The 22297-nt window shown below is 29.1% G+C and overlaps 1 protein-coding gene across 1 annotated transcript in view; it reads right to left on the reverse strand.

Annotated features, from left to right (window-relative positions):
- Window positions 1-5452: 5452 nt before the first annotated feature.
- SppL (signal peptide peptidase-like protein) overlaps window positions 5453-22297 on the reverse strand; it is a 46436-nt gene continuing 29591 nt past the window's right edge. The window contains exons 8-13 of the mRNA XM_067277243.1: window positions 21179-21250; window positions 19865-19953; window positions 18727-18772; window positions 12094-12241; window positions 9320-9429; window positions 5453-6785 (exon numbers count right to left, since the gene is read on the reverse strand). Coding sequence (XP_067133344.1) covers window positions 6717-6785; window positions 9320-9429; window positions 12094-12241; window positions 18727-18772; window positions 19865-19953; window positions 21179-21250 — 534 coding nt within the window. The 3' untranslated portion in view covers window positions 5453-6716. The remainder of the gene's footprint in view (window positions 6786-9319; window positions 9430-12093; window positions 12242-18726; window positions 18773-19864; window positions 19954-21178; window positions 21251-22297) is intronic.

Raw genomic sequence — 22297 nt, forward strand, 5'->3', positions numbered from 1 at the left:
ATGATCAGAAATATTTTTCTCTTTCAATATAGTTGTTAGGACACACTTGAATAATGAATTTCAATGGCGGCCGGACGGTCGATCGTAGCACCTACCGCTCTGGAGGACCCGGGTTCGAATCTGGACGGGTCGATAAATGCCGGAAAATTTTTCGGGGGTGATCCGACCGGATGTCGGGCCCCATCCCTCACCACCCGGTCACTCCATTGTGGGCCTGGCCGAACCCATTGTGGGCCTGGCCGAACCATAATAGGCTTGCTAATAGAGGCCCTATTAATGCCCACAGGGCAGAAAGAGCTTTAAAAAAAAGTACAGAACGAAAAAATTAAAGTAAAAAAATACTAGTGACGCTCTGTAGTTTCGAATTAGTATTATATAACCAAGCAATTGCAGTCATATAAAATTATATTGTTACCCAAAAATTTTTATAGTAATCGAATTGGTTAAAATCTGGTCAATATAAAATGGCATCGTCAAATTTAAAGATCTTTTTATCGATAAATATTTTATTTCAAATTGGGTATAGTCAATTGGATGATGTTTGCGTTCAATTATTGAATTAAAATACAATAAATGTTACTAGTATTTAAGCAAATACACAATTTCAATTGATTATACAGTCAGTCTTTATATGCAATATGAATTTTATGCATGAATAGTTAGTTAGTTATGTTAGAGTTAAATCTTTTTAAAACTATACAATGTCTTGCTTCAAGATAATTAATTAATAGTCAATTATCAGGTTAATTACTATGGGTGCAGATATGCTAAAGATGCAACAGCTGGATAGCCAAGTGGCAGCCTACCTCTCTACCCGGGATCTAATCTGAATGGATTGAGGGTCCCAACAATTTTTCAGATGGGGAGTCTGTCGGATACGTCCCTCACTATCCTAGTGAATCCATAAAGGGCTTGCTAAAAAACGGCTCCTAGCACCCACAGGGAAGAGTTTTGAAAAATATGCTAAAGATGTTATTCAAGATATAAAAACAGTGTGTACAGATATCACTGTCACTTACTTTGCTTTAAACTGAGAGCAAATTCCTGGATACAACCACTGGTGATAATATATGAATGGTTTGGTTTTATACAACAATGGGGGACATGGCCAATCTGTCTAGGGGATGTCACTGGCAAGGTCTTTTATGGGAAACTGGCCCCTATTTAGTTGTTACTAACACAAAGAAAACTCCAAGTTTAGTGGTTTGTACCCACTCGCCACTGGTGGGCACAAAACATGAATGGAATGTTAATTTGGAGTGTAAGCTGAATTCATATTAAAGTAACATTTTCACAGGTAGTTTAAAATTTCAGTTAGCTTAATATAGCATGGGAATCATTGGCAGACTGATGGTAAATTTCAAATACAACATGTACAAAAGGAATATCCCATCTAGTAAGGTATAGTATATTATGCATGTTGAATAACTCTTTTGAGGCAAGTTATCGGATGATCTTGACCAAAACATATTTACTCTTCTATAACAATGAATGTGTTGCCTTGTAAAGTATCTTTAATACAGCTGGATAAGTAAACCAACAGAGTCCTTTTCAAATAAAATGGGTCATGTTGGTTTGCTTATCCAGCTATATTAGAGCAGCTTTACCAAGCATGCACCCAATGTAAAGCTCTACACAGCTTCCTTCTGTAGCTATTCCTATATATTTCCATTGACTTTTATCTTAAAATCTTTAAAATACCATATTTCAATATTTTCAAAATTGTAATGATATTTCAAACCGTATGCCAATAAACATCCAATAGGAAATAATCAACATTAAATCTTACTAGTCTTTCAGCACTACAAAGTGAATTCCTTTTTTTTAAAGTAAAATGATAAAATGAGGAATATCATAGTTATAGTTATTATTATGTTTATACGAGGGCTGTTCGGAAAGTTTGCAGCCTTGCCTATATGCGGCGCTGCGATCAATTTAATTTTTGGCGGGAATAATTCAGTCATCTTTGCTAAAGATACGATACGAATTTCCGCTTGATTTGTCGTAAAGTTTCTTCACAACAGCTTATCACAGTGGTTCCCAACCTTTTCTAGGATGCGGAACACTTTTGTGAGCAATTTTCTTTAGCGGAACACTTACTTAAGTTAATATGAAATACATAAGCTTGTCATCAGTTATTTTATTAGAATTGAGCAGTTATAATTCAAAACCTCTACTCATATTATTAACGCCAATTCTAAGACAGGAAAAAATATATCTAAATAACTTTAATGGGAAACTTGTGCCTGATGTTTTTTACATATTTCATTCAGTTTTTATCGTTGCCTTTATCTTATTCGAAACAGTAGTACACTCCATAAGTACGAGTCGTACATATATATTTAAGTTTATGAAAATTTTGATTTTAATTTTTTGATATTCGGCGGCTCGAATACGATTGTACACTTTCCGATTTGCGACTAAATCTGCGGAACACAGCTTACGGAACACCAGTGTTCCGCAGAACACCGGTTGGGAACCACTGGCTTATCAGATAGTCAGTGTGCACATGCTTTGTCAAAAATGGAAAAAATGGAGACTCGTGCAGTCATAAAATACCTGACGAAAAAAAGGTTGACCTCATCTCAAATCAAAGCTGACATGGATGAAGTTTTGGGAGAGTCTGCTCCTTCATACACCATTGTGGAAAATGGACAGCCCTTTTTAAATCTGGCAGAGAGAGTGTGGAAGATGACCCTCGCAATGGACATCCATCAACTGCTGTCACTGAAGAAAATATTGACAAAGTTCACGATTTGGCGTTAGCAGATCACCGTTTGAAAACATGTGAGATAGCTGAGACAACAGGCATCTCTGTCAACCGAGTTTACCACATCCTAACCGAAAATTTGGGTATGACGAAGGTCTCAGCAAGGTGGGTGCCGCATCTGCTGACCGCCAAGCAAAAACCTGTTTGCACTTTGATGTCAAAGAAGTGTTTGGTCTTCTATCAGAAAAACCCACAGGATTTCATGTGTTGGTTTGTGACTACTGATGAAACGTGGGTCCACTACTACACTCCTGAAACAAAAGAACAGTTGAAGCAATGGAAACATCACAGTTCGCCACCACCAAAGAAGGCAAAGACAGTTCCATCAGTGGGGGAAGTGATGGCCTCGATTTTTTGAGATGCTAAAGGAATCATCTTTATTGACTACCTAGAAAGAGGAAAGACCATCAATGCTGTCTATTTCTGCAAACTTTTGGAAAAACTGAAGAAAGAAATCGAAGAAAAGAGGCCACACTTGAAGAAGAAAAAGATTCTGTTCCACCACGATAATGCACCTGCACATTCCGCCAGAATCACTGAACAAAAGGTAAACGAACTTCACTTCCAATTAGTTCCACATCCACCGTACTCACCTAATTTGGCCCCCAGTGACTTCCACCCTTTTCCAAACCTAAAAAAATTCTTGGCTGGAAAGAGATTCCACTCAAATGACAAAGTCATCTCTGAAGTGAACGAGTATTTTGCACACCTTGACAAATCGACCTATTGTGATGGCATAAAAAAGCTAGAACATTGCTGGAATAAGTGCATTGATAATAAAGGAGACTACATTGAAAAATAAAAAAAGTATTAACATTATTTTGTTTGTTGTTCTATTTGAGGCCGCAAATTTTTTGAACAGCCCTCGTATTTGTATATATACACCACGCCAGAGTAGAGCAATAGCCAGCGAGTGCCATAGTAGAAAGCTGTGGGTACCATCATTGAATAACCAGTATGATTATTTTCTACAGAAATTATACAAGATATAATTTTTTAATTATATGTAATTATATTAATCTTTATATATATATGAAAGCATTCTTAAGAGAAATAAAGTTATTCTAATTGAATATTTTAAAATCATATACAGTAGTATCTTAATTTCAACAAAACTGTTTTTTCTTGCTCACTTTTCTCAATTAGCAAAAATATTTTAATTTTATTTGAAAATCAATTATTAACCAGAAACAGAAAAAATGCTTTAAACAATTTTAATACATGAAGTTGAATATTTTACTTCTATTTTGTCAATTTAATATTAGCATATTGTAAAATGATAACTCAATCAATTTAGCAAATTTAACGAGAGATTCTTTGAAACAATCATGAGCAACCTACAGTTTGTGAGGTCCTAATATGCAGCTTTGAAACACAGCAAAATACATTCAAACTAAACTTGACCAGTGAAAAAATGAGAATAAACTATATATTACTAGCAATATCATTAGCATATATTATTTTAGTATCTAGTGAACTGGAGATTATACAGTATGTTGATACTCAATAGGACAGTACCTTTCAGTGGACAAAAAAATAACTTCTATAGAACATTAATGAAAATTCAGGGGCAGCAGCGAGAAATTTTGGAAGTCTTAAAAGATGGTTTAAAACAAGAAAAGGTACCAGACAGGGAGACTCGATATCACCACTTTTATTCATAACTCTGCTAGAAAGGACAATGGAATGCATCAGAAGTGATATCAAAGACACATCTGTGCATGGTCGAAGGATCAACCCCATCAGATTAGCATACGATACTATAATTCTTGAAGAAAATGCAACTGATCTGAAAAACAGTTAACACCTTAAATGAAGAATGCATGAGATATAGACTGCACATGAACTTAGAAAAGACCAAGATGATGTTATTTGGAAGGTCAAATCAAGACAAAAGGAATTAACATAAATAGAACAAGAATTGAAAAGGATACAGAATTTACAAACCTAGGGAGAAAGCTGACTGAAGATCTAGACTATCCTGAAGAAATAAAAACAAGAGTAGCCAAAAGATCTGCAAATCTCAAAGCCATGGACATTTGAAAAAGTCAAAACATTACAATAAAAACAAAATCAGACTGGCATGATAGGGTTACAAATGACAAAGTCTATAAGAGAGTCCAATATGAGAAAATGCTATTCCAATGGGTCATCCAAAGGAAACTTGGCCTCTCTGATCACACCTGTAGAATGAGTAACAAGAGAGCAATTAAAACACTTGGAATCATGGAGGAGACAAATAAGAGACATGGGAAATGGATGGATGATGTGAAAGAATGATGCAAAAATAGTATTCAGGAACTGGTTCACTGTGCCCTAGACAGAGAGAGGTGGAAAAAGATAGTGAAAATGGCATCAGACTCAAACGGGCACTGGTCCCATGGACAGTGATGATGATGACTTGGCAGGGCTTAAAATCCACGACTCTGCAAGAAAAAATGCATGCAACCCACCAGAAGCCTACAAAGCTTGCATCCAGAAAAAGTTGTTCACTGCTTTGATATTAGTGTGTTTTAGAATGTTCTAAACGTACAATACTTACCAAATTATGCAAGTGCCATTAAAAATTGGCGTTTTTGTCATCCAGATTTTAATAACACGTAAAATTTTAAATTTCAATAGTATGATAGATTATAAAAAACTGTGCATGCAAGAATAATTAAAAGAAACACTACACATAAGTAATTGTAAAAGGTATGATTACTTTATTACAGAGACCTTTAAATATATTCAAGTATCAAAATGGCAGAACATCTTTCTACTAGGGGACATTTCAATGACTTATGTATATTGCAGACTTTGTATACACACACAGTGTGCATTCACAATAAAGAACAAAATCACATACAAAATCTTACAAATGTGACACATTATACAACAAAAGTGTTCTATCCACAACCCCTACTGGAGAATAAATTGTAAAATGTAGGGAATTAAAATAAGATGTATCTGTACAAGACCATTTCACTCTCTTCCTTTTTCGACTCTGCTGGTACCATACCTTAGATTTTTAAATTACTTTGCACCATGAGTGTCAGAAACTATGTTGCTTTTCCCTGATGATTTAAAACAATAGTAATTGTTTTGTTTCTATTTGTGAATAAATTATGGGTAATTGTACATTCCCCATAATAAATTTCTATATTTACAGCTGCCAGATATATTTTATATTTATATATATAATATATTTATATCTCACAATCTTGAGTTATTTCAAATTGTCAGATCTAGATTCAAACTGGCAATTTAACTATATATTAATTTTATATATGAAAAACAAATATTCTGGAAGCCCAACAAAACATGCATTTATAAAACTCTGGGAATGCACCAAAATTGTTTTTTTTTTTTTTTTTTTTTGCCTTTCTTACAGAAAAGCTTTCGTGTGTTATCTGCTTGTCGATAATGACATTTTTCCAAATGAAAATGCAAAATATTTAACGAGACAACCCCATGTGAGTTATTTTTACTTTTGTGAAACTTAAAAAATTGATCTCTAAAAACAACAACAAATTAGACTAATACACAAAAAAATATTGTATAAAGTTCTGTTCGAATTCTCTATGTGGATTTAAATATTGATGTCATGATCTGTTTGTTTGATATTTAATTTCACTTTTTAAGCTTTTTTAAAGTCTTGCTAAACTGACTTTCCTTTCAGCATTGAGTTTATAAACTTCTCAAACAAAGTTTCCAAACATGAAAGTTCTTCACAACTTATAAGGCACTCCAATCTTGCCAACTTAATTCCAATAACAGATATCTAGCAAATTTCTACGCCTTATTGTAAAATTTAGATGAGATTCTTTGATGGCCTCCAAAATATCTTCTAGCCTCAGGAGATCAAAGGACTAGTTGCCTGGGGCTGTAGCATTTGGTTTGGGCAGTGCAGTTGCCTAGCAACAGTCAAGTCAATTATTATAATAGTCTTATTTTTATGATTAATTCAAACTTCTTGATGTTTAGATGGTTGAGTAACTATAAAAGGTTCGCTCCACATGCGTCGCAGATCTCCCTGTAAAAAATTTAAAATATTACAATTATTACGAATTACGTTCAATTAATTTGTCAATAGAAAATATTCAAAAAAGTTTTATAAAAATGTACAAATCATATAATGGCACGTCTCATTAAATATATTACAAGTACTTTTAATTCATTTATCGACTTTGTTAAAACAACTTAAAATAAAATAGAATTATTTATACAGATGACACTTATTAAATATAACAAGTTCTCTAATTAATAAGAAAAAAAGAGAAATTGTATATATTAAAGGTTGAAAATACAAGAGAACACAGAGAGAAGTATAACTAAATTGTGATATTCATATTAAAATAAAATTCTAGTCCATTTGAAAATTATTGTACAAATTATTTACAAATTATAACATTTAAACAATGTTAAAATCCTATTGAATGCCAACAATTAAACACTAAACTTCAAAATTAGAAAACTAAAGTATTATTAAAAATAAAAAAATATTCATTTAAAAAGTATAACATTTGGCATGGATACAAATGTTATATATATTTATCGATTAGTATAATTAATTAAAATTATAAGTTAACTTTAAAGACATACATTGCTAAAAATCATATTTTATATACAGCAGATTCATGTTAATACAGTAGAGCATCGATTATCCGACTCAATTGGGGATTGGGGTTGGTCGGATAACCGAAAAGTATGAAAAAATACATTATTAGTATAGTATATTAGTATATCCCATGTAATTAGTATATTAGTATATCGCTATTAACCTACTTCGCGTTGAATTTTCATCGATATTAAGCCTAACAAAATTTTTTTTAAATAATAATCATCGCTATTGTATTGTTAAAAATTATTTCTTTATTTTGCACAAAATAAATACAAAAATAAAGACAAAAAAAGAAAATTAAGCTTGGTTTAAATACTGGCCTCCCTTTCATGGTTCAGCCAGTGTTGTCAGCTAAAACACGCAAAAATTAAACAAAAATAATATTAAAGTAGCCAAGACATAGCCAAATATTGTAGCGTCACATCACTAGCGGACATTTGAATTTGCGGACTAGAACGCGGTCGGTTAACCAATGTGACGGTTGATCGGGGGTCGGATAATCGATGCTCTACTGTACAGCCAACCTTGGATGACAGATTAGCAAGAGTCCTAAATTTACTGTGTATGTAGGCCTAAAATCAATGAATGGTAGGACCTGTTGCCCTTCAGTAGCAATTATTTTTGGAGGCAGGATGGCAAATAATACAGTGCACTAAAATTGAATATTCTACATAGAAATGAAACCAGGTAAACAAGAGAGTGCACAAGCAATTACACTGGATGGTATGCCAGATAACCATGCTGGATCAGCAATAGTATACTGTATTCATGATCTAAAATAGTTTGAGAAAACTAAAAATTTTTGAAATAACTATTAGGAAAATATAGACAATTATACAAAAAATATTATACATCTGCATATGAACAAAAATAAAATATTAAAGTATTTCTTGAATATATAGTTACACAAAATTATAATCTGTTTAATGGAAAGTTCTAAATTTTCCATAAAACAAATACAACTTTTTTTTAAACTGCTCTCTATAAACAAACTGAAAGAATCATGACATAACAGAATAAAGAACTAGGCTCTTGATTATGGATAATTAAAACTCAAAGACACTGAAACCTTTTAGTATCAACTAAATAAAGGTGGAAAAGAAGCCGTGTGATTGGTTAATAACACAATCTCGTGTTCAAACGAGAGGAGTTTTGAAAACCTTTTAGCATCTTAAAATCAAAACTTAATTATATATACAGTAGAGAGTCGTTAATCGGAACGCCAGTAATCGGAATTGCTGGTAATCAACACAATTTTCAGTCGGACTGTGTCATGCTGAATCGAACGTTTTTGATACTAAATTTACTTCTAAAGTATAATTTTCATGTTTTTATATTGTTCAATATATTTATTTTGTTTGTACAAAATGCAGAAATAATTTTTAACCATACGATAGCCTCGATTATTATTATAAAAATTTTCGTTAGGCTTAAAATCAACGAAAATTCAACACGAAGCGACACGCAACGGAGAAAAATTCAACACGAAGCGACACGCAACGGAGAAAAATTTGAACATCGGACAGGTTAATGTATTTTTTCGTACATAATTGGTAATCGGAACAAATGACTAATCTGAACCACCCCAGTCCCCAATTGATTCCGATTTTCGACTCTCTACTGTATTTTTTTCTTATAAATGATCTATTTTTACATCTTTTTGGTTTGATTAATATATAGAATAATAAATAAAACTATTAATCTATATCAAAAAGACTACTTAAACAGACTTTTAACATCTTAAACTAGAATATTTGAGTATATTATTCAAAGTATTACTTGTTTTAATTTATACACATTAAATTTTCGAATAACATAACCTTTAAAACAATTATTTAAAAAATATCCATTAAATTTTGACAGCAGAAAAAAAGTCATTTTTGAATTATTTTAATCTAAATATATTCAATAGTAATTAGTCTGGTAATTTCATAATTTATTCTTACCTTTAGATAAGCCATCGTAAGTAAAGGTAACAGAGTAAATGGAACTAAGTAGAGAAGAGCTGGCTGAGCAGCTTTAAATACTTCCGATGATACAGTAGCTGTCAATAAACCTTTTAAAAAAATTATATCATTTAAAATTACCTTCAAAACAAAATTTTTAAATACTTGTATTAAGTAAAGGTATTAATTTTTTTTTAAAACTAAACATATTTTAATAGAGAAATATATTTTAATTATATTTTAATTACTTCATAATCATAAATATTTCCAAAAATACACAGGGTGTCTGAGAAAGATCTTTATTACTATTCAAATTCATAAACACAAAAACAAAGTGGTCTATTGACATAGTTTGGAGTAAAAGAAAGAATAACTCAAAGATTCTTTTATTAACACACATTCAAAGAACCTCTGAATTCCTTGGTCTCTAACGGAACAATTCGCCAGCCTGTTCCAGATTGATACAATGTTGATGGGCAGCCATAATCTTTTCAGTGCTGAACACTTCTTGTATCTTTAAATTTCTGCATTCAAGCATAAATTGAAGGGACACTTTGTGATGGTGTTCTGTAGTTTCAGCAATATTTTCTTTGCACAGTTATAATGATTTTGTTTTAACTAATCACAACACACACATTACACTTTTACGTGTATTGTCACCATTTTTAATTCCGCAAGCCATTAGTACCATTATAAACATTTGTACTAAAACACTTTTGAGTTATTCTTTCTTTTATCACAAACTTCATTTTAACAGACTGCTTCATTTTTGTGTTACGAGTTTGTATAATAAAAATCTTTCTTGGACACCTTGTATGATGTCAATTTAGAAAGAACAAGAACAAACTACTTATTAGAATTCAAAACTCAAAGTTACTCTTTCTACATTTAAACTACAGTAAGACTACCACTTAACGCGGAGGATGCATTCCTAGACAACAAAGTGCTAAGTGAAACAGCATTAAACAAGGTCATTTTAAAACAGTAAATAGGGAAAGGGGAACACACGACTAAAAATAAACAGGTTTTACTTTGAAAAAAAACCCAATCAAAGGTTTTACTTTAATTTTAAGTTATTTTTATATTAATTTGCATAATAATATATGTTAAATAACACAAACATATGCAGACAGAAATGTAAAGTTCATTTTTTTGTGATGAAGGTCCCGGCTTTTCTGAAATTCTTGTTTTTTTTTTTTTTTTCAATAAAGTCACGTAGTTTCATTTGTTGCTTTTTTCTTTCCTTAAGCAAATGTCGGTAACAGAAGATCGCATCCAAAATGCCTCATCTTGCTTTTGCACTCCTTTCAAAATCTGGATCATTTGCTACGATTTGATCAACGATTTTGGTTATCATAACTAAACTTTTACTAAGGAAATCTGTAGATAAATTCTCTGGGTTCTTTGTTTCAAGATTACTATTTTCCAGTTCTGCACGAATTCCTTGTTCTGCCAGTTCTTGAAGGTCGTTGTTTGTAAGGCTCTCACGAGAATCATGCAGTAACTCCACATTATCCTGTTTGTCTACATCTCCTAGTCCTGCTGTATTGATTAGGTTGACAATATGGTCAACCTAATGATACAATGATAAGCTCTTCTTGTTGAGAATTCTTGAATACTTTCAGTTATAACTTCTTCCACACTTCGTTCATGCATTTATCAGTTAGTTCTTGCCAAATGAAATCAATATTGCCTATGGTATCCATGATGTTATATTTTTTCCAAAACTGCTCAAAAAAAAACATAGATTTAAGGGAAGTACAGCACTATGACAAATTGTCACCTTTTGCTGATTGGTTCATGTTCATAAATAATTATATTATATACAAATGCTGCGATAATTTGAACCGGCGTAAATTTTGAGCTTTTTGTAGGCTTTAAGCAGACCGCGTTATATTGAATCAGTGTTAAGCAGAGTCTTACTGTACTTATATTGTAAGTTCAATTGTTTCACTTGTATGAAGCAAGTATAATTATTTCATACAAGTGAAGCAATCATTTTACTTGTTAATTACTGTTTTATAGCCTCCTAGCTTTTACACAGTCAATAATTTTAACAGTTACTACATTTTATTAATCTCTACTTTCAACAATAGAATATAATTCTTTGAATGTTTGAAAAATATATCATTACAAATATAGTAAAATACTTTAAACTTTCATTTAAAAAAATTTCTATTTAATAACATAACTTTTCTATTTCAACAGCATTTAAACTGTAGAACAAACACAATGCTTGCTTGTTTAAGATAAATGATGCTAAATTTATCATCAATAAGGATCATTTTTAGATAATTTCTCAATTAGTCTCTAGTGAAATGGCAAATTCAAAATATTACATAATGACACATGCAGAAGGTAAAAACAAAATAGGTAGAAAAATGCAAATATTTGCTTGTGGCATGTGTTTCAAAACACTTCTTACCTATCACTATTAAATGCATCATGATACTTTACCATATTAAGATATAAATAGAAGTTATTTGTACAGTAGCAGTTTATTTGTAATAGTATGAGAATTTTTAACATTAACTTTGTTGTTTTATCAATTACTCAATATTTTTCAATTAATAAAATTACAATTTTTGTGAATGTATAGAGGTACACAACATGTACAATATGAACACAGATAATTATATGTCATTATGCATTTATTAGTGATTTTTTCCATCAGTATTTGATTATTCAAATACCGATAAAAATGCTAGATATTATGAATGTCTTATGATATAAAACACCTAAAATAAAAGAATAAATCTCTCTCAATGATTTACCTAAAAAATATCCTATCAATGAACAATGGAAATAAGATATTTTATTAAGTTGATTAGGAGGAGGAACACCTGCTTCTGCTGAGCTCAGTTGTGACTTTTTGTAAGCATCATATCTTAAAACAAAACAAAGCAATAGTCCAGGCATAACCTAAAAAGTATTATTTATCATCATTAATTATACTTTTAACACATCTTATAAGATAAATTTAATTAAAATTAAATTCAAAATTTTATTTTCTTATAATTTATTTTTATTACATAAAATATATATGAAGTATATGTATAACTTTTTGTAATGCATGCCAAATTTTCTTTCTAATTTAATTAATGTAAAATTTTTTGATCAAATTTTTAAATGTAACAGGTTTGTTAAAGCTTGTATAACAAACCAATTAAATAAGATTTTATATAATAATTCTTATAAAAGTTTAATATTTTATATATTTAATTTTACAATTTAAATATAAAAACCTAAAAGTACAAATCCTGTTATTTTATAACTTCCTCAAAATTTTAACAACTATTTAAAATTTCTTTCTTATTTATTGTGAATCACTGCAATGAATAAATAGATAAAGAGAGATAATTAAGATCTTACTTAAAATTAGATTCTTGGATTCATAAAATTTGAAATTATCCAAACTTTTTTTTTTTATAATTAATTGTAAACCTGGTTACGTTATAAGTATCTATTGTTATTTTTCCATGTAGCAAAAAAATGAGACAAGCTTTTTGTTAGAAAAAATAGTCTAATTTGACATTAAAAAAATTATATAAGAATTGTTTATTAAAGCAAATTTTAGTTAATTTTAATATACTGTATTTCCTCTAATGTAAGATGCACTTTTTTCATGCTTTTGTATATCTAAAAATAGGGTGTACATCAGATTCAATGTAATATGTTATAAGTAATAACCTCTAGTGCCATGTGTCTTAATTCTATGTCATTACTTCCATTATAAATTTTAATAACTTATTTGACCAATATTTGTAATAGTAAATATGTAAGTTCACAATCTCATTAGTCTATTAATACAGTCTCAAATACAGTAAAAAAAAAAAACACACAGAAAAAGTTGTGCTGCAATCTTTCAAGAAACTGCATTTTTAATGCTTAAAATGGCATTGAGGGTGATTACACATAAGAAAATGGAAAAACATTGAATCCAGTGTTAACTGAGAAGAACCTAACACAGAGTGAAGCAGTTTCTGACTTTGATACCACAGAAGACAGTAATATATGTTACTTTACTGTGCAATAAATTTGTCTCAAACTCGCTATTTTTCAAAAGAAAATCTGTGGGTAAGTATGCAGAAATTAAGGTGTGTCTTAGATTCAAGGATGTCTTACATTTGAGTAAATACAGGTTATATATATTTTTTAAATATTTTTAACAGAATGATGATACTAATGATATTGACTTTTTGTATCATCTCAATTATTTTTAAAAATATTTTCTGTTTTTGTTTTTTGCATCATAGTTATTGCATTATTCTATTTAAAAAAACTGGATATTTTTGTATTTCATTACATTTTTATCTGCTTGATTTGTTGAAAAAAATTAATTACATAATAATTATTAGAAAACACAGTAGTAATTATTTTGCAAATTATTTCTGTAGGAAAGAATATCAATCCATACTAACTGCCTTCTTAAAACATTTATTATTTCACCAATTGCCATAAACATGTTTTGGGATCATGCTTCTTCCTCATATGGCAAAAAAATATGCATTTTAGATATTTATTTATTTTGGAGAGGAAAAAAATTACCCCAAAACTCATCTATAGGTAATTGGCAAGGACTATATACTACAAAGATAGCCAGATTCTTTTTCTACAATGTTAGCCAGAAATGCAAAGTTAGTGATGTCAACACAAGACCTGACCACTTTGTTTACATATCACAGTATGTGCATGTTTAGTTTTCACTTTAATATTCGTTCAATTTTGTGATTAACGAAGTGATTTATTTTAATATTTCTTTCATTGTTTATTTGACTAAGTTGCTTATAAGGTAAGACAATTTAAACATAAATCATTAGATATTCAAAGCTATATTTTTAAGTTAGGTGAAAAACAAAATGCCTGGTACAAGGTGTACTGTGCATGGTTGCAATAACAACCTTGTTGCAGTAAAAGCTAAAGGAAAAAGTGTAATGTCCTAGACAAAAAGATTTAATTTCTAAAAGTTCTAGGTATAAATGGATGAATTGTTACAAAAAGGATGATAAATTTAATCCAAATACAAGTAGAATATGTTCTGTTCATTTTGTTCAAAGTGATTATGAAAGAGATTTACAAAGTGAATTGTTGGGTAAGTCATAAGTACAGTACATTCATATACGTTACTTGTTTTTGCATGTGAATGTTAATTTGCTTGTTTTAGTATAAAATTGCAGAATATTTTCTATTTCAAGTTTACCAGTTAGAAAGGTTCTGAAGAAACAGCTGTCCCTATATTAAATTTACCAGATAGAATGAACCTAATAGTTACAGAATGAGAAAGAAGTTCGAAAAGAAAACAAAAAAGTTAATAATCTTTTAATAAATAATGATGACAATAGTAACAATCTTGAAGATGAATACCATTACAAAATTAAATGTAAGAATTAAATATAAATTAAATAAATGTTAGAAGAACATAATGTTTTAAAATCAGAATATAAAAAATTGAAAAAAGATTATAAGAAAAGAATAGTAGTAGTAAATGATTTGGTACGATATTACAAAATAAGAAATATCTGTCATTCAAATCTTCAAAAATCAAACCAGATAACTATAGATTTGTTGACACAGGTCTTTACAAAAATTAAATTTTATTAAAATCAAAAAAGAAAAACAGAGTTAACTGGAACACAGAACACATATGTTAATAGCCTTTACATTAAGATAGGTATTACAACGAGAAATGCTACTTATATTTAAAAACTAAACTGCATTATCCTTTGTCTTCGAAAAAATGGTCATCTGAAGTAAATTTGACAAGGAATATTAAAAGATGTTATTAATGTTGAAACTGACTGGAGAAAATTATTTTAACCTTTCAAAAAAAACAGTGGTGTTTCATTTGATGAAGTCAAAAATTAAAGCATTTGAAGAATATGATGTCTCTGCAGATGAAGTTCTAGGATCTTACATTCAAATGCAAGTCATCACGGCAAGAGGTCTTTTTTCAAATTGGAAGTAACATGTTTATATTGTGATCAAAAAATGACAAGGGAGATACTTTTAAAAATAATAGCAGAATTTTATTCAATACTGTATAATGTAGTAGTTTGCATCAGTGACTGTAGTTGCAGTAACATAAGTTAATGGAGAGAATTAAATGTAAATATCAATGAAGCATTTTTCTTTCATCCAAATACAAAAAATTCATATATATATATTTGTAGATGTTCCTCGTTTACTTAAATTATTGTGAATCTGACTCATTGATGTAGGTTTTAAGTTTGAAAACAGTACTGTAATAAACAAAGATCCATTGCAAGCCCTCATTTCTATCACCAATACCAAAGTTAATTCATGTTGGAAAATTAATTAAAAACATTAAACTGTCAAAAAAGTCAGCACCAAAATGTTAAATTGGCAGCTCAGATTTTATCAAATACCGTGGCTACAGCTCTTTTACACTACCTTCTCAGTACAGACAAGAAAATGGCAGAGAGATTGGGTAATTTCATTAGAGATATATGTATGTGGTTTGACATTTTTAATAGCTATACACCAAAAGGTTCTGTTCCAAACAAAAATGGATATGATGTAAATTTGGAATTACAAGAAGCACATTTAAATAAAACAATAAAAATAATCTCAACAATGAGAGCAAGTGGAAAAATGTCCTCCAAATTTTCCAGAAAGGAACGATCATCTCAATGAAATCTCTAATTGATCATTTTCAAGATATGAAATTGACTTTTGACCTAAAATACATCTGCACTCACAAGTTAAATCAAGATTGAAAAAAAAAAATTATTTTTTTGAGACAAATTAGTAGCCAGTGTCCTAATGAACATCCAAGCCCATTGAATACTATGTATAGGATTATATTGATTCTTTTGGGTAAGAATCCTGGTATTTTGGAGTCAAAAGTAAATACTACAGATCAAACACAAGAGGAATATATTATACCCAAAGTTTTAGAGCAAGGACATGTAGAAGTACTGAGTGAAAATACAAACCAATGTACTGAATGTAGAACTACTTTTTCTTCAAACATATTTTCAGAAAACTCTACTTGCAATCCAGACTTTAACACAATCTCTGAAGAAACTTCTCATGATGCTCTTAAATATATAGCAGGATATCTTGCCTATAAGTATAAAGAAAAACTCCCGAGCTTGGGTAATTCCACTATCAAAATTAAAAATCACCGTAACTATAGCATTCCGTCATGGGTGAAGCATTTATCTTATGGAGCTTATTAAACCTACTGATAAATGGCTAGCAAAAATTATAGAATGGAATAAACATTTCTAAATGTATCATGGTGAATCGTATAAAAGAGGCTCTGGAATTGTACAGAATTTGTTGGTGGAAATATCAAAACAAGAGAGTTTTACCTTTTTATTTAATAAAAAATTTTTGTAAATTAAGAACTATAATAAGAATTAATTATAGAAATCTTAAACAAGAAAAATTTTGAAAAGAATGTTTTCTGAAAATGGTGATTATAGAAAAAAAATTGAAAAATTAAGTAAAAGCATAATAAAAAATATAGCTTGTTAATTTATTAAATACATATTAGACAAAAGGTTTGTAAATTTCTTTATGTACACTTATTAAATTCGAAAATTCTATAGTAATTTACAGTTAGTAGTAATCTAGTAAATAATTAATAAACAATTTTAGTATTTTATCGTATTTTGTTATTTGAAATCATTTGTCGTGTTGAAGTTTAGGTCTCACTACGACATCACATGGATCCAAGTTCATGCTAACGAATATATGGGATCTGGCTATCTTGTAGTATATAGTCCTTGGGTAATTGGCAAAATAAAGATGTTCTAACAAGGCAATTGTTAGTATGGACTGATATTCCTTCCTATAGAAACAATTTACAGAATAGCAATACAACATGGTTTCAAAGCCATTTGATAGTAATTATTTGCTGTTATATTATTTGTTTTTAATCTCCAACTTCAAAATTGCATATAGGAACCATTCAATATCAAATCTATCCAGAATAAAGAAAAACATCAAGTGATGAAAGATAAAATAATCAAATACTAAAGCTTTATTAAATTATGTATGATTCACTGAGCATATGAGCCAAGAATCATTAGCTATTTTAGTCATAAAACATCAACTGCTTTTAAAATGTTGTTTAGGATAAGGCAATGCAACACAAGGACTATCTGCCAGGACAGATGCCTCCCAGAAGGACTTTCTATGGGAAACTGGCACTTATTTAGGCATTAGACATATGAAGGAAATCCAAAAACCTCCAAGCAACCCATTGATCAGGTGTGAATCTGGGACCAATAACCAGTGTTCAGTGGTTCTATCCATTGAGCTACTGGTGGACCTTATTTAAAATATCTGAAAAAGTGTTTTATAAAAGATCATCATCAAGTAGTAATAAGTATGATTATTACTAATTTTTATCAATTTGAATTAAAAAAAAAATATCATTAATTAATGTTTTAGTTTTTATCAACAACAGCTGGCTGCTTTTTTAAGTCATACATATTTGTGAATTATATACCATATTTTCGCAGAGTGCTTGGCATGCTGGTCTATCTGGGGAGACTATGAAATCAGATATTTCTGTATGTAAAAACCAGCATGTTGGTTTATGTGAGATTATACAATCCTCTCCAGAGGGTGTGTAAAAAAAATGAAACAACTTACATCATGTGACATCTCATATATGCCAGTTTTTATTCTAAAATTGTGAAACTCGACATTACATCAAAAACTAAGATTATATGTTTAATCTCTGCATTTGGTCTTCTTTCTAATGATATAAAATACTCATGGAATGCCAAAAGTGTTTTTTTCTTTTTTAACATTCATTTTATTGTAATTTGATCTAAAAATGCAAAAATGAACATATCAAATTTCAGAAATGCCCTGTAAATTAGCTCAATTTACACAGTTAGCATCTGCTTTGTGTGAAATTTGAGAGGAAGGTGTTATCTTTCAATGTCAGGGTAGTAAAACTATTACTTTCAGGTAGATTATCACTGCAGTCCACACTAACTAACTAACTACTACTACTACTACTACTACCAATAAGAAGTTGCTAATTGTTTTATTACCCTGTACACAAAAACTCTTCCTGGTTGTAAGTCTGTCAAATTACAATTTTGTTATTTTATTGTAGTCAGAAGAACATTTTCTTTAACATTTATTTAACAACTAGTTTTATTATATCTGATTCATTTTACTTTTTAGTTGCAATTTAACTGGCATGCCAGTAACCCTGGGGTCTGGCATGCTGGTCTCCCTGTTTCTACTTGGCATGTGGTCAATCCACAAAAATATGGTATAACATTCATTTAAAAATCATTTATTATAAATTTTATGTTAAATTTAACTAACAAAAGAATAAGTTTTATTCAAAACTTTCAATATATCATGATACAAATGAGTGATTAAACTTTTTCATATATGTTAAATATACTTACAATATCACCAAGCCCCAACATAGAAAAATGTCCACTGTTATGCATACTATAACATTAAATTCAACACATTATTATTATTGAACTAATATAAAGTAAATCTTAGATAATAAAAATTATATAAATTACTATTTAAGATAAAATTTTATTTAATTAAATAAAATTTCAAATATGTTTTTCTAATTACATTATTTTATCAGAAATGTCTTTTGAATCTAGCTTTAATACCATTGTAGTAAAATCTTATTATCTTAGAGGGGGAATTCAGAGTTTGAGTTTTGAATTATTAACGTTTGCCTCAAAATTACAAATTGCTACTATTGGAAATATGTAATTCTTTAGCAACTTTTGATAGTAGTTACTAAAGAATTACATATGCCATATTTCCACACAGCTATTGTCAGTAATGCAGATTTGCAGTAACTATATATGATCAGCTGTTTAATTTCCTTTGTTTAATCATTCAGAGTAGTTATTTAATGTTTTGAACACAAGTTAGTAAATATATCTATCACTACTCTTATTCTTGAAAACAAACCAGTCTTTGAAAAACAATTGTCTGTTGTAAAAGAAGATATATTATTCCATACATCTTGCAACTGCTCACTGCATCTTTACATTCTTCAAGGGAATATTTGTAAAACAATGAATTGTGTATCAAGAAATACACAATTCATTGTTGGTATCTTTTTCAAACTGCTTCTTTAATCTATAATTATGCCTCAATCTAGAAGTTACAAGACACTTCTTTTGTTTGGTGGTAGCTTTCTAATGCTTAGAAAATTCAAGCAATTGATGTTATGAGAAGAAATACCATCCAATAGAATAAAATGTTCCTATTTTAAGCAGTTATTTTTATACACCTAATCTAACAAAAACCATCACATTTCTAAAATCAACAAATGTTTAAAGTGAAGTTAAACTAACCAATTAAAAAATTAAGTGTTACTTTCCTAAGCAACTGATGCTCAAATGTTGTTCCAAATTATAACATATTAATTTATCTCAGCTTTTCTATTCATTGAATTTATGAGTAAAAAGAAATCAATGATTATTGATAAAGTACTAGCAAATTATTATGTCTGGTTGCATGTTTAACATGAATGGAAAGTACTGTTTATTATAAAAAAAGGAAATGTACCTTGGGAAAACAAGCTTGCCTGGTAATGGTAGTTTTGGAGCTTCTCTCACAACACCACCCAAATGAAACTTCTTTGCCATAATTCCAACCTAATTGTTTTAATTTAAACAATTTATAATCAAAAATCCTGTTAAGCTATTAAAAATTTTAATTTGAAATTAATCAAGACTAATTTAATCTCATAAAAAAAATTCAAAGTATTCATTACATTTGGTCAAAATATATAATTGATAAAATAAATTATAAACATTTATTTAATTATAATTTGTTTAAAATAAACACAAACTTATAAATAGCAAATACATATAATAGAAAGACTTTTTTTAAATTGAGATATTCCATGCTTCTGCAGGATTACCAACAATTTTGAAAAAATAAAAACAGTGTTTGGTTTTGATACTGAATGATTTTATGATAATTTGGGTATAAAGGCACAAACATATTTTTATCTGTTTATGTGTCAAAATATAAAAGAAGAAAAATAAGAATAAAATATATATATATATAATTAAGAATACTACAGGAGTTAATAAAAAAATTAAACTAATTTAACATTTTAATTTTTATATGTGTACATATACATAGTATATATACAAACTGAGTCAAAAGTCCCTTGCAGCATTTTCATATATGACTATGACATTAACAAAATTAATAAATACATCTTCAGTACTTTTGGAATAAAAAGGATGCAAGGTACTTTTGACTCATCCTGTATATTTTATGTACAGTCAAACCTGTTTTTATGCGGGGGATAGGGACCACATTAAAAAAAAACGCATTAAAAAAAATCTCACGAAACTTCACGAATGGCTGTAAATAATAGTTTTCGCAACACAATTAAAAAATAATTTTTTTATGCGGTCAACAGGGACCGCATAAAAAAAGTCTCACATAGAAAATAACTCAAAACCGTACGAAATAGAATTTATTGACAACAGATGTCAGCACTTGACTGCATCGTCTGGTCTATCGTCTGTTTTACATATTTTTGTCCAGGTGGTGTTTTGTTGACTTAAAAAGTAAATTATTTCATTTTTCGCATATTCATGCAATAATATTACTATAATAAGTGCATTTATGCTATAATAAGTTTATTTAGCTATAATAAGTCAACGTGAGACATGATGAATCGCACGAGACTAGTCGCCAACTATACCGCACAAATAAAAAATCGCACAAAAAAAACCGCCCAAATTAAAAATTCGCATTAAAAAAATCGCACATAAAAAGAGCGCATAAAAACAGGTTTGACTGTATAAGTAAATGTTATAATCTATATAAACAAACATACAGTATTTAGCAGAAACTTACTGGATTTTCAGCTGGTCTAGTTGCAACTTTAACCATAACATTAGCATTAAATATATATGATGAAAAGAATACCTAAAGAAACAGATAAATTTATTATATTTCTTTAAAATTTCAAAAGTTTTACAAATTTATATACAACTCAAAATAAATTACAAATATAAAATTAAAAAAATATATATAATAATAATACTCAAGCATCTTAATTAAGTCAGATTTTTTGCTAAAAAGTTAAATATTTTCAGGAAAAGCTCCATTATCAGACCCAATTATAAGATATATCATTTAATTAACTTTTTGGATGTTTGAGATAAATATCCTTCTAAAATACTGCAAATATCTTACCACAAAAATGAACTACATGTATTTACAACTTCTCCTTAAAATCATTTAATGAACTACTGCTATATTATAAAATCCAATCTCTTTAGTTAGTTTGTTTTGATATTATGTAAATAAAAAAACCCACACTAAAAATATTAACTTTTTCATCTTATATTAGAGATTGATTTTAAAAAAACTATTTAATTTAATTTTTTTAAATTTAGTAAATTTAAATTATTTAAATTTTTATTACATACATTAAGAGAATATTTTATTGATAAATGATTAATTTAGCAATACCAGATGTTCAGATGTTAGAATATTTCAATAATATTAAGAGTATTGATCAATATTTCAGAATGTTGAAAATTACCAGTGAAACTAATTTTTATTTTTATTGAAATGCCAAATTATCTAAATAGATGTGTCATATTATAAGATTAAACTTCAGGAAATTTTCACTAAATAGTTATAATTAAATTACCTAATAAATACAAATATGTATACATATTATTATTTTCTCTCACACATACATTGTATGAAAATAATGTTAAAGTATGAGAATAAAATATAAAATTTAACTGAATATGTTTTTATAATGCAAATCTATCATATCGTCAAAATTTAAAGATAATGTAATGAATTGATAAATTATATATAAACAATCATCAATCTGTCATTTTCAAATATAGGATAGAATTGAACATTATTGATTTTTCTATTTGATTCAGCTATGATGATTATGAATATAATGATATGTCTCAAAATTATTTAAACTTTTAATAAAGAACCTGGTTC

This window comes from Centruroides vittatus, unplaced genomic scaffold (genome assembly GCF_030686945.1).
Source record: "Centruroides vittatus isolate TY-2023 unplaced genomic scaffold, ASM3068694v2 contig_738, whole genome shotgun sequence".
NCBI classification, from domain to species: domain Eukaryota; kingdom Metazoa; phylum Arthropoda; class Arachnida; order Scorpiones; family Buthidae; genus Centruroides; species Centruroides vittatus.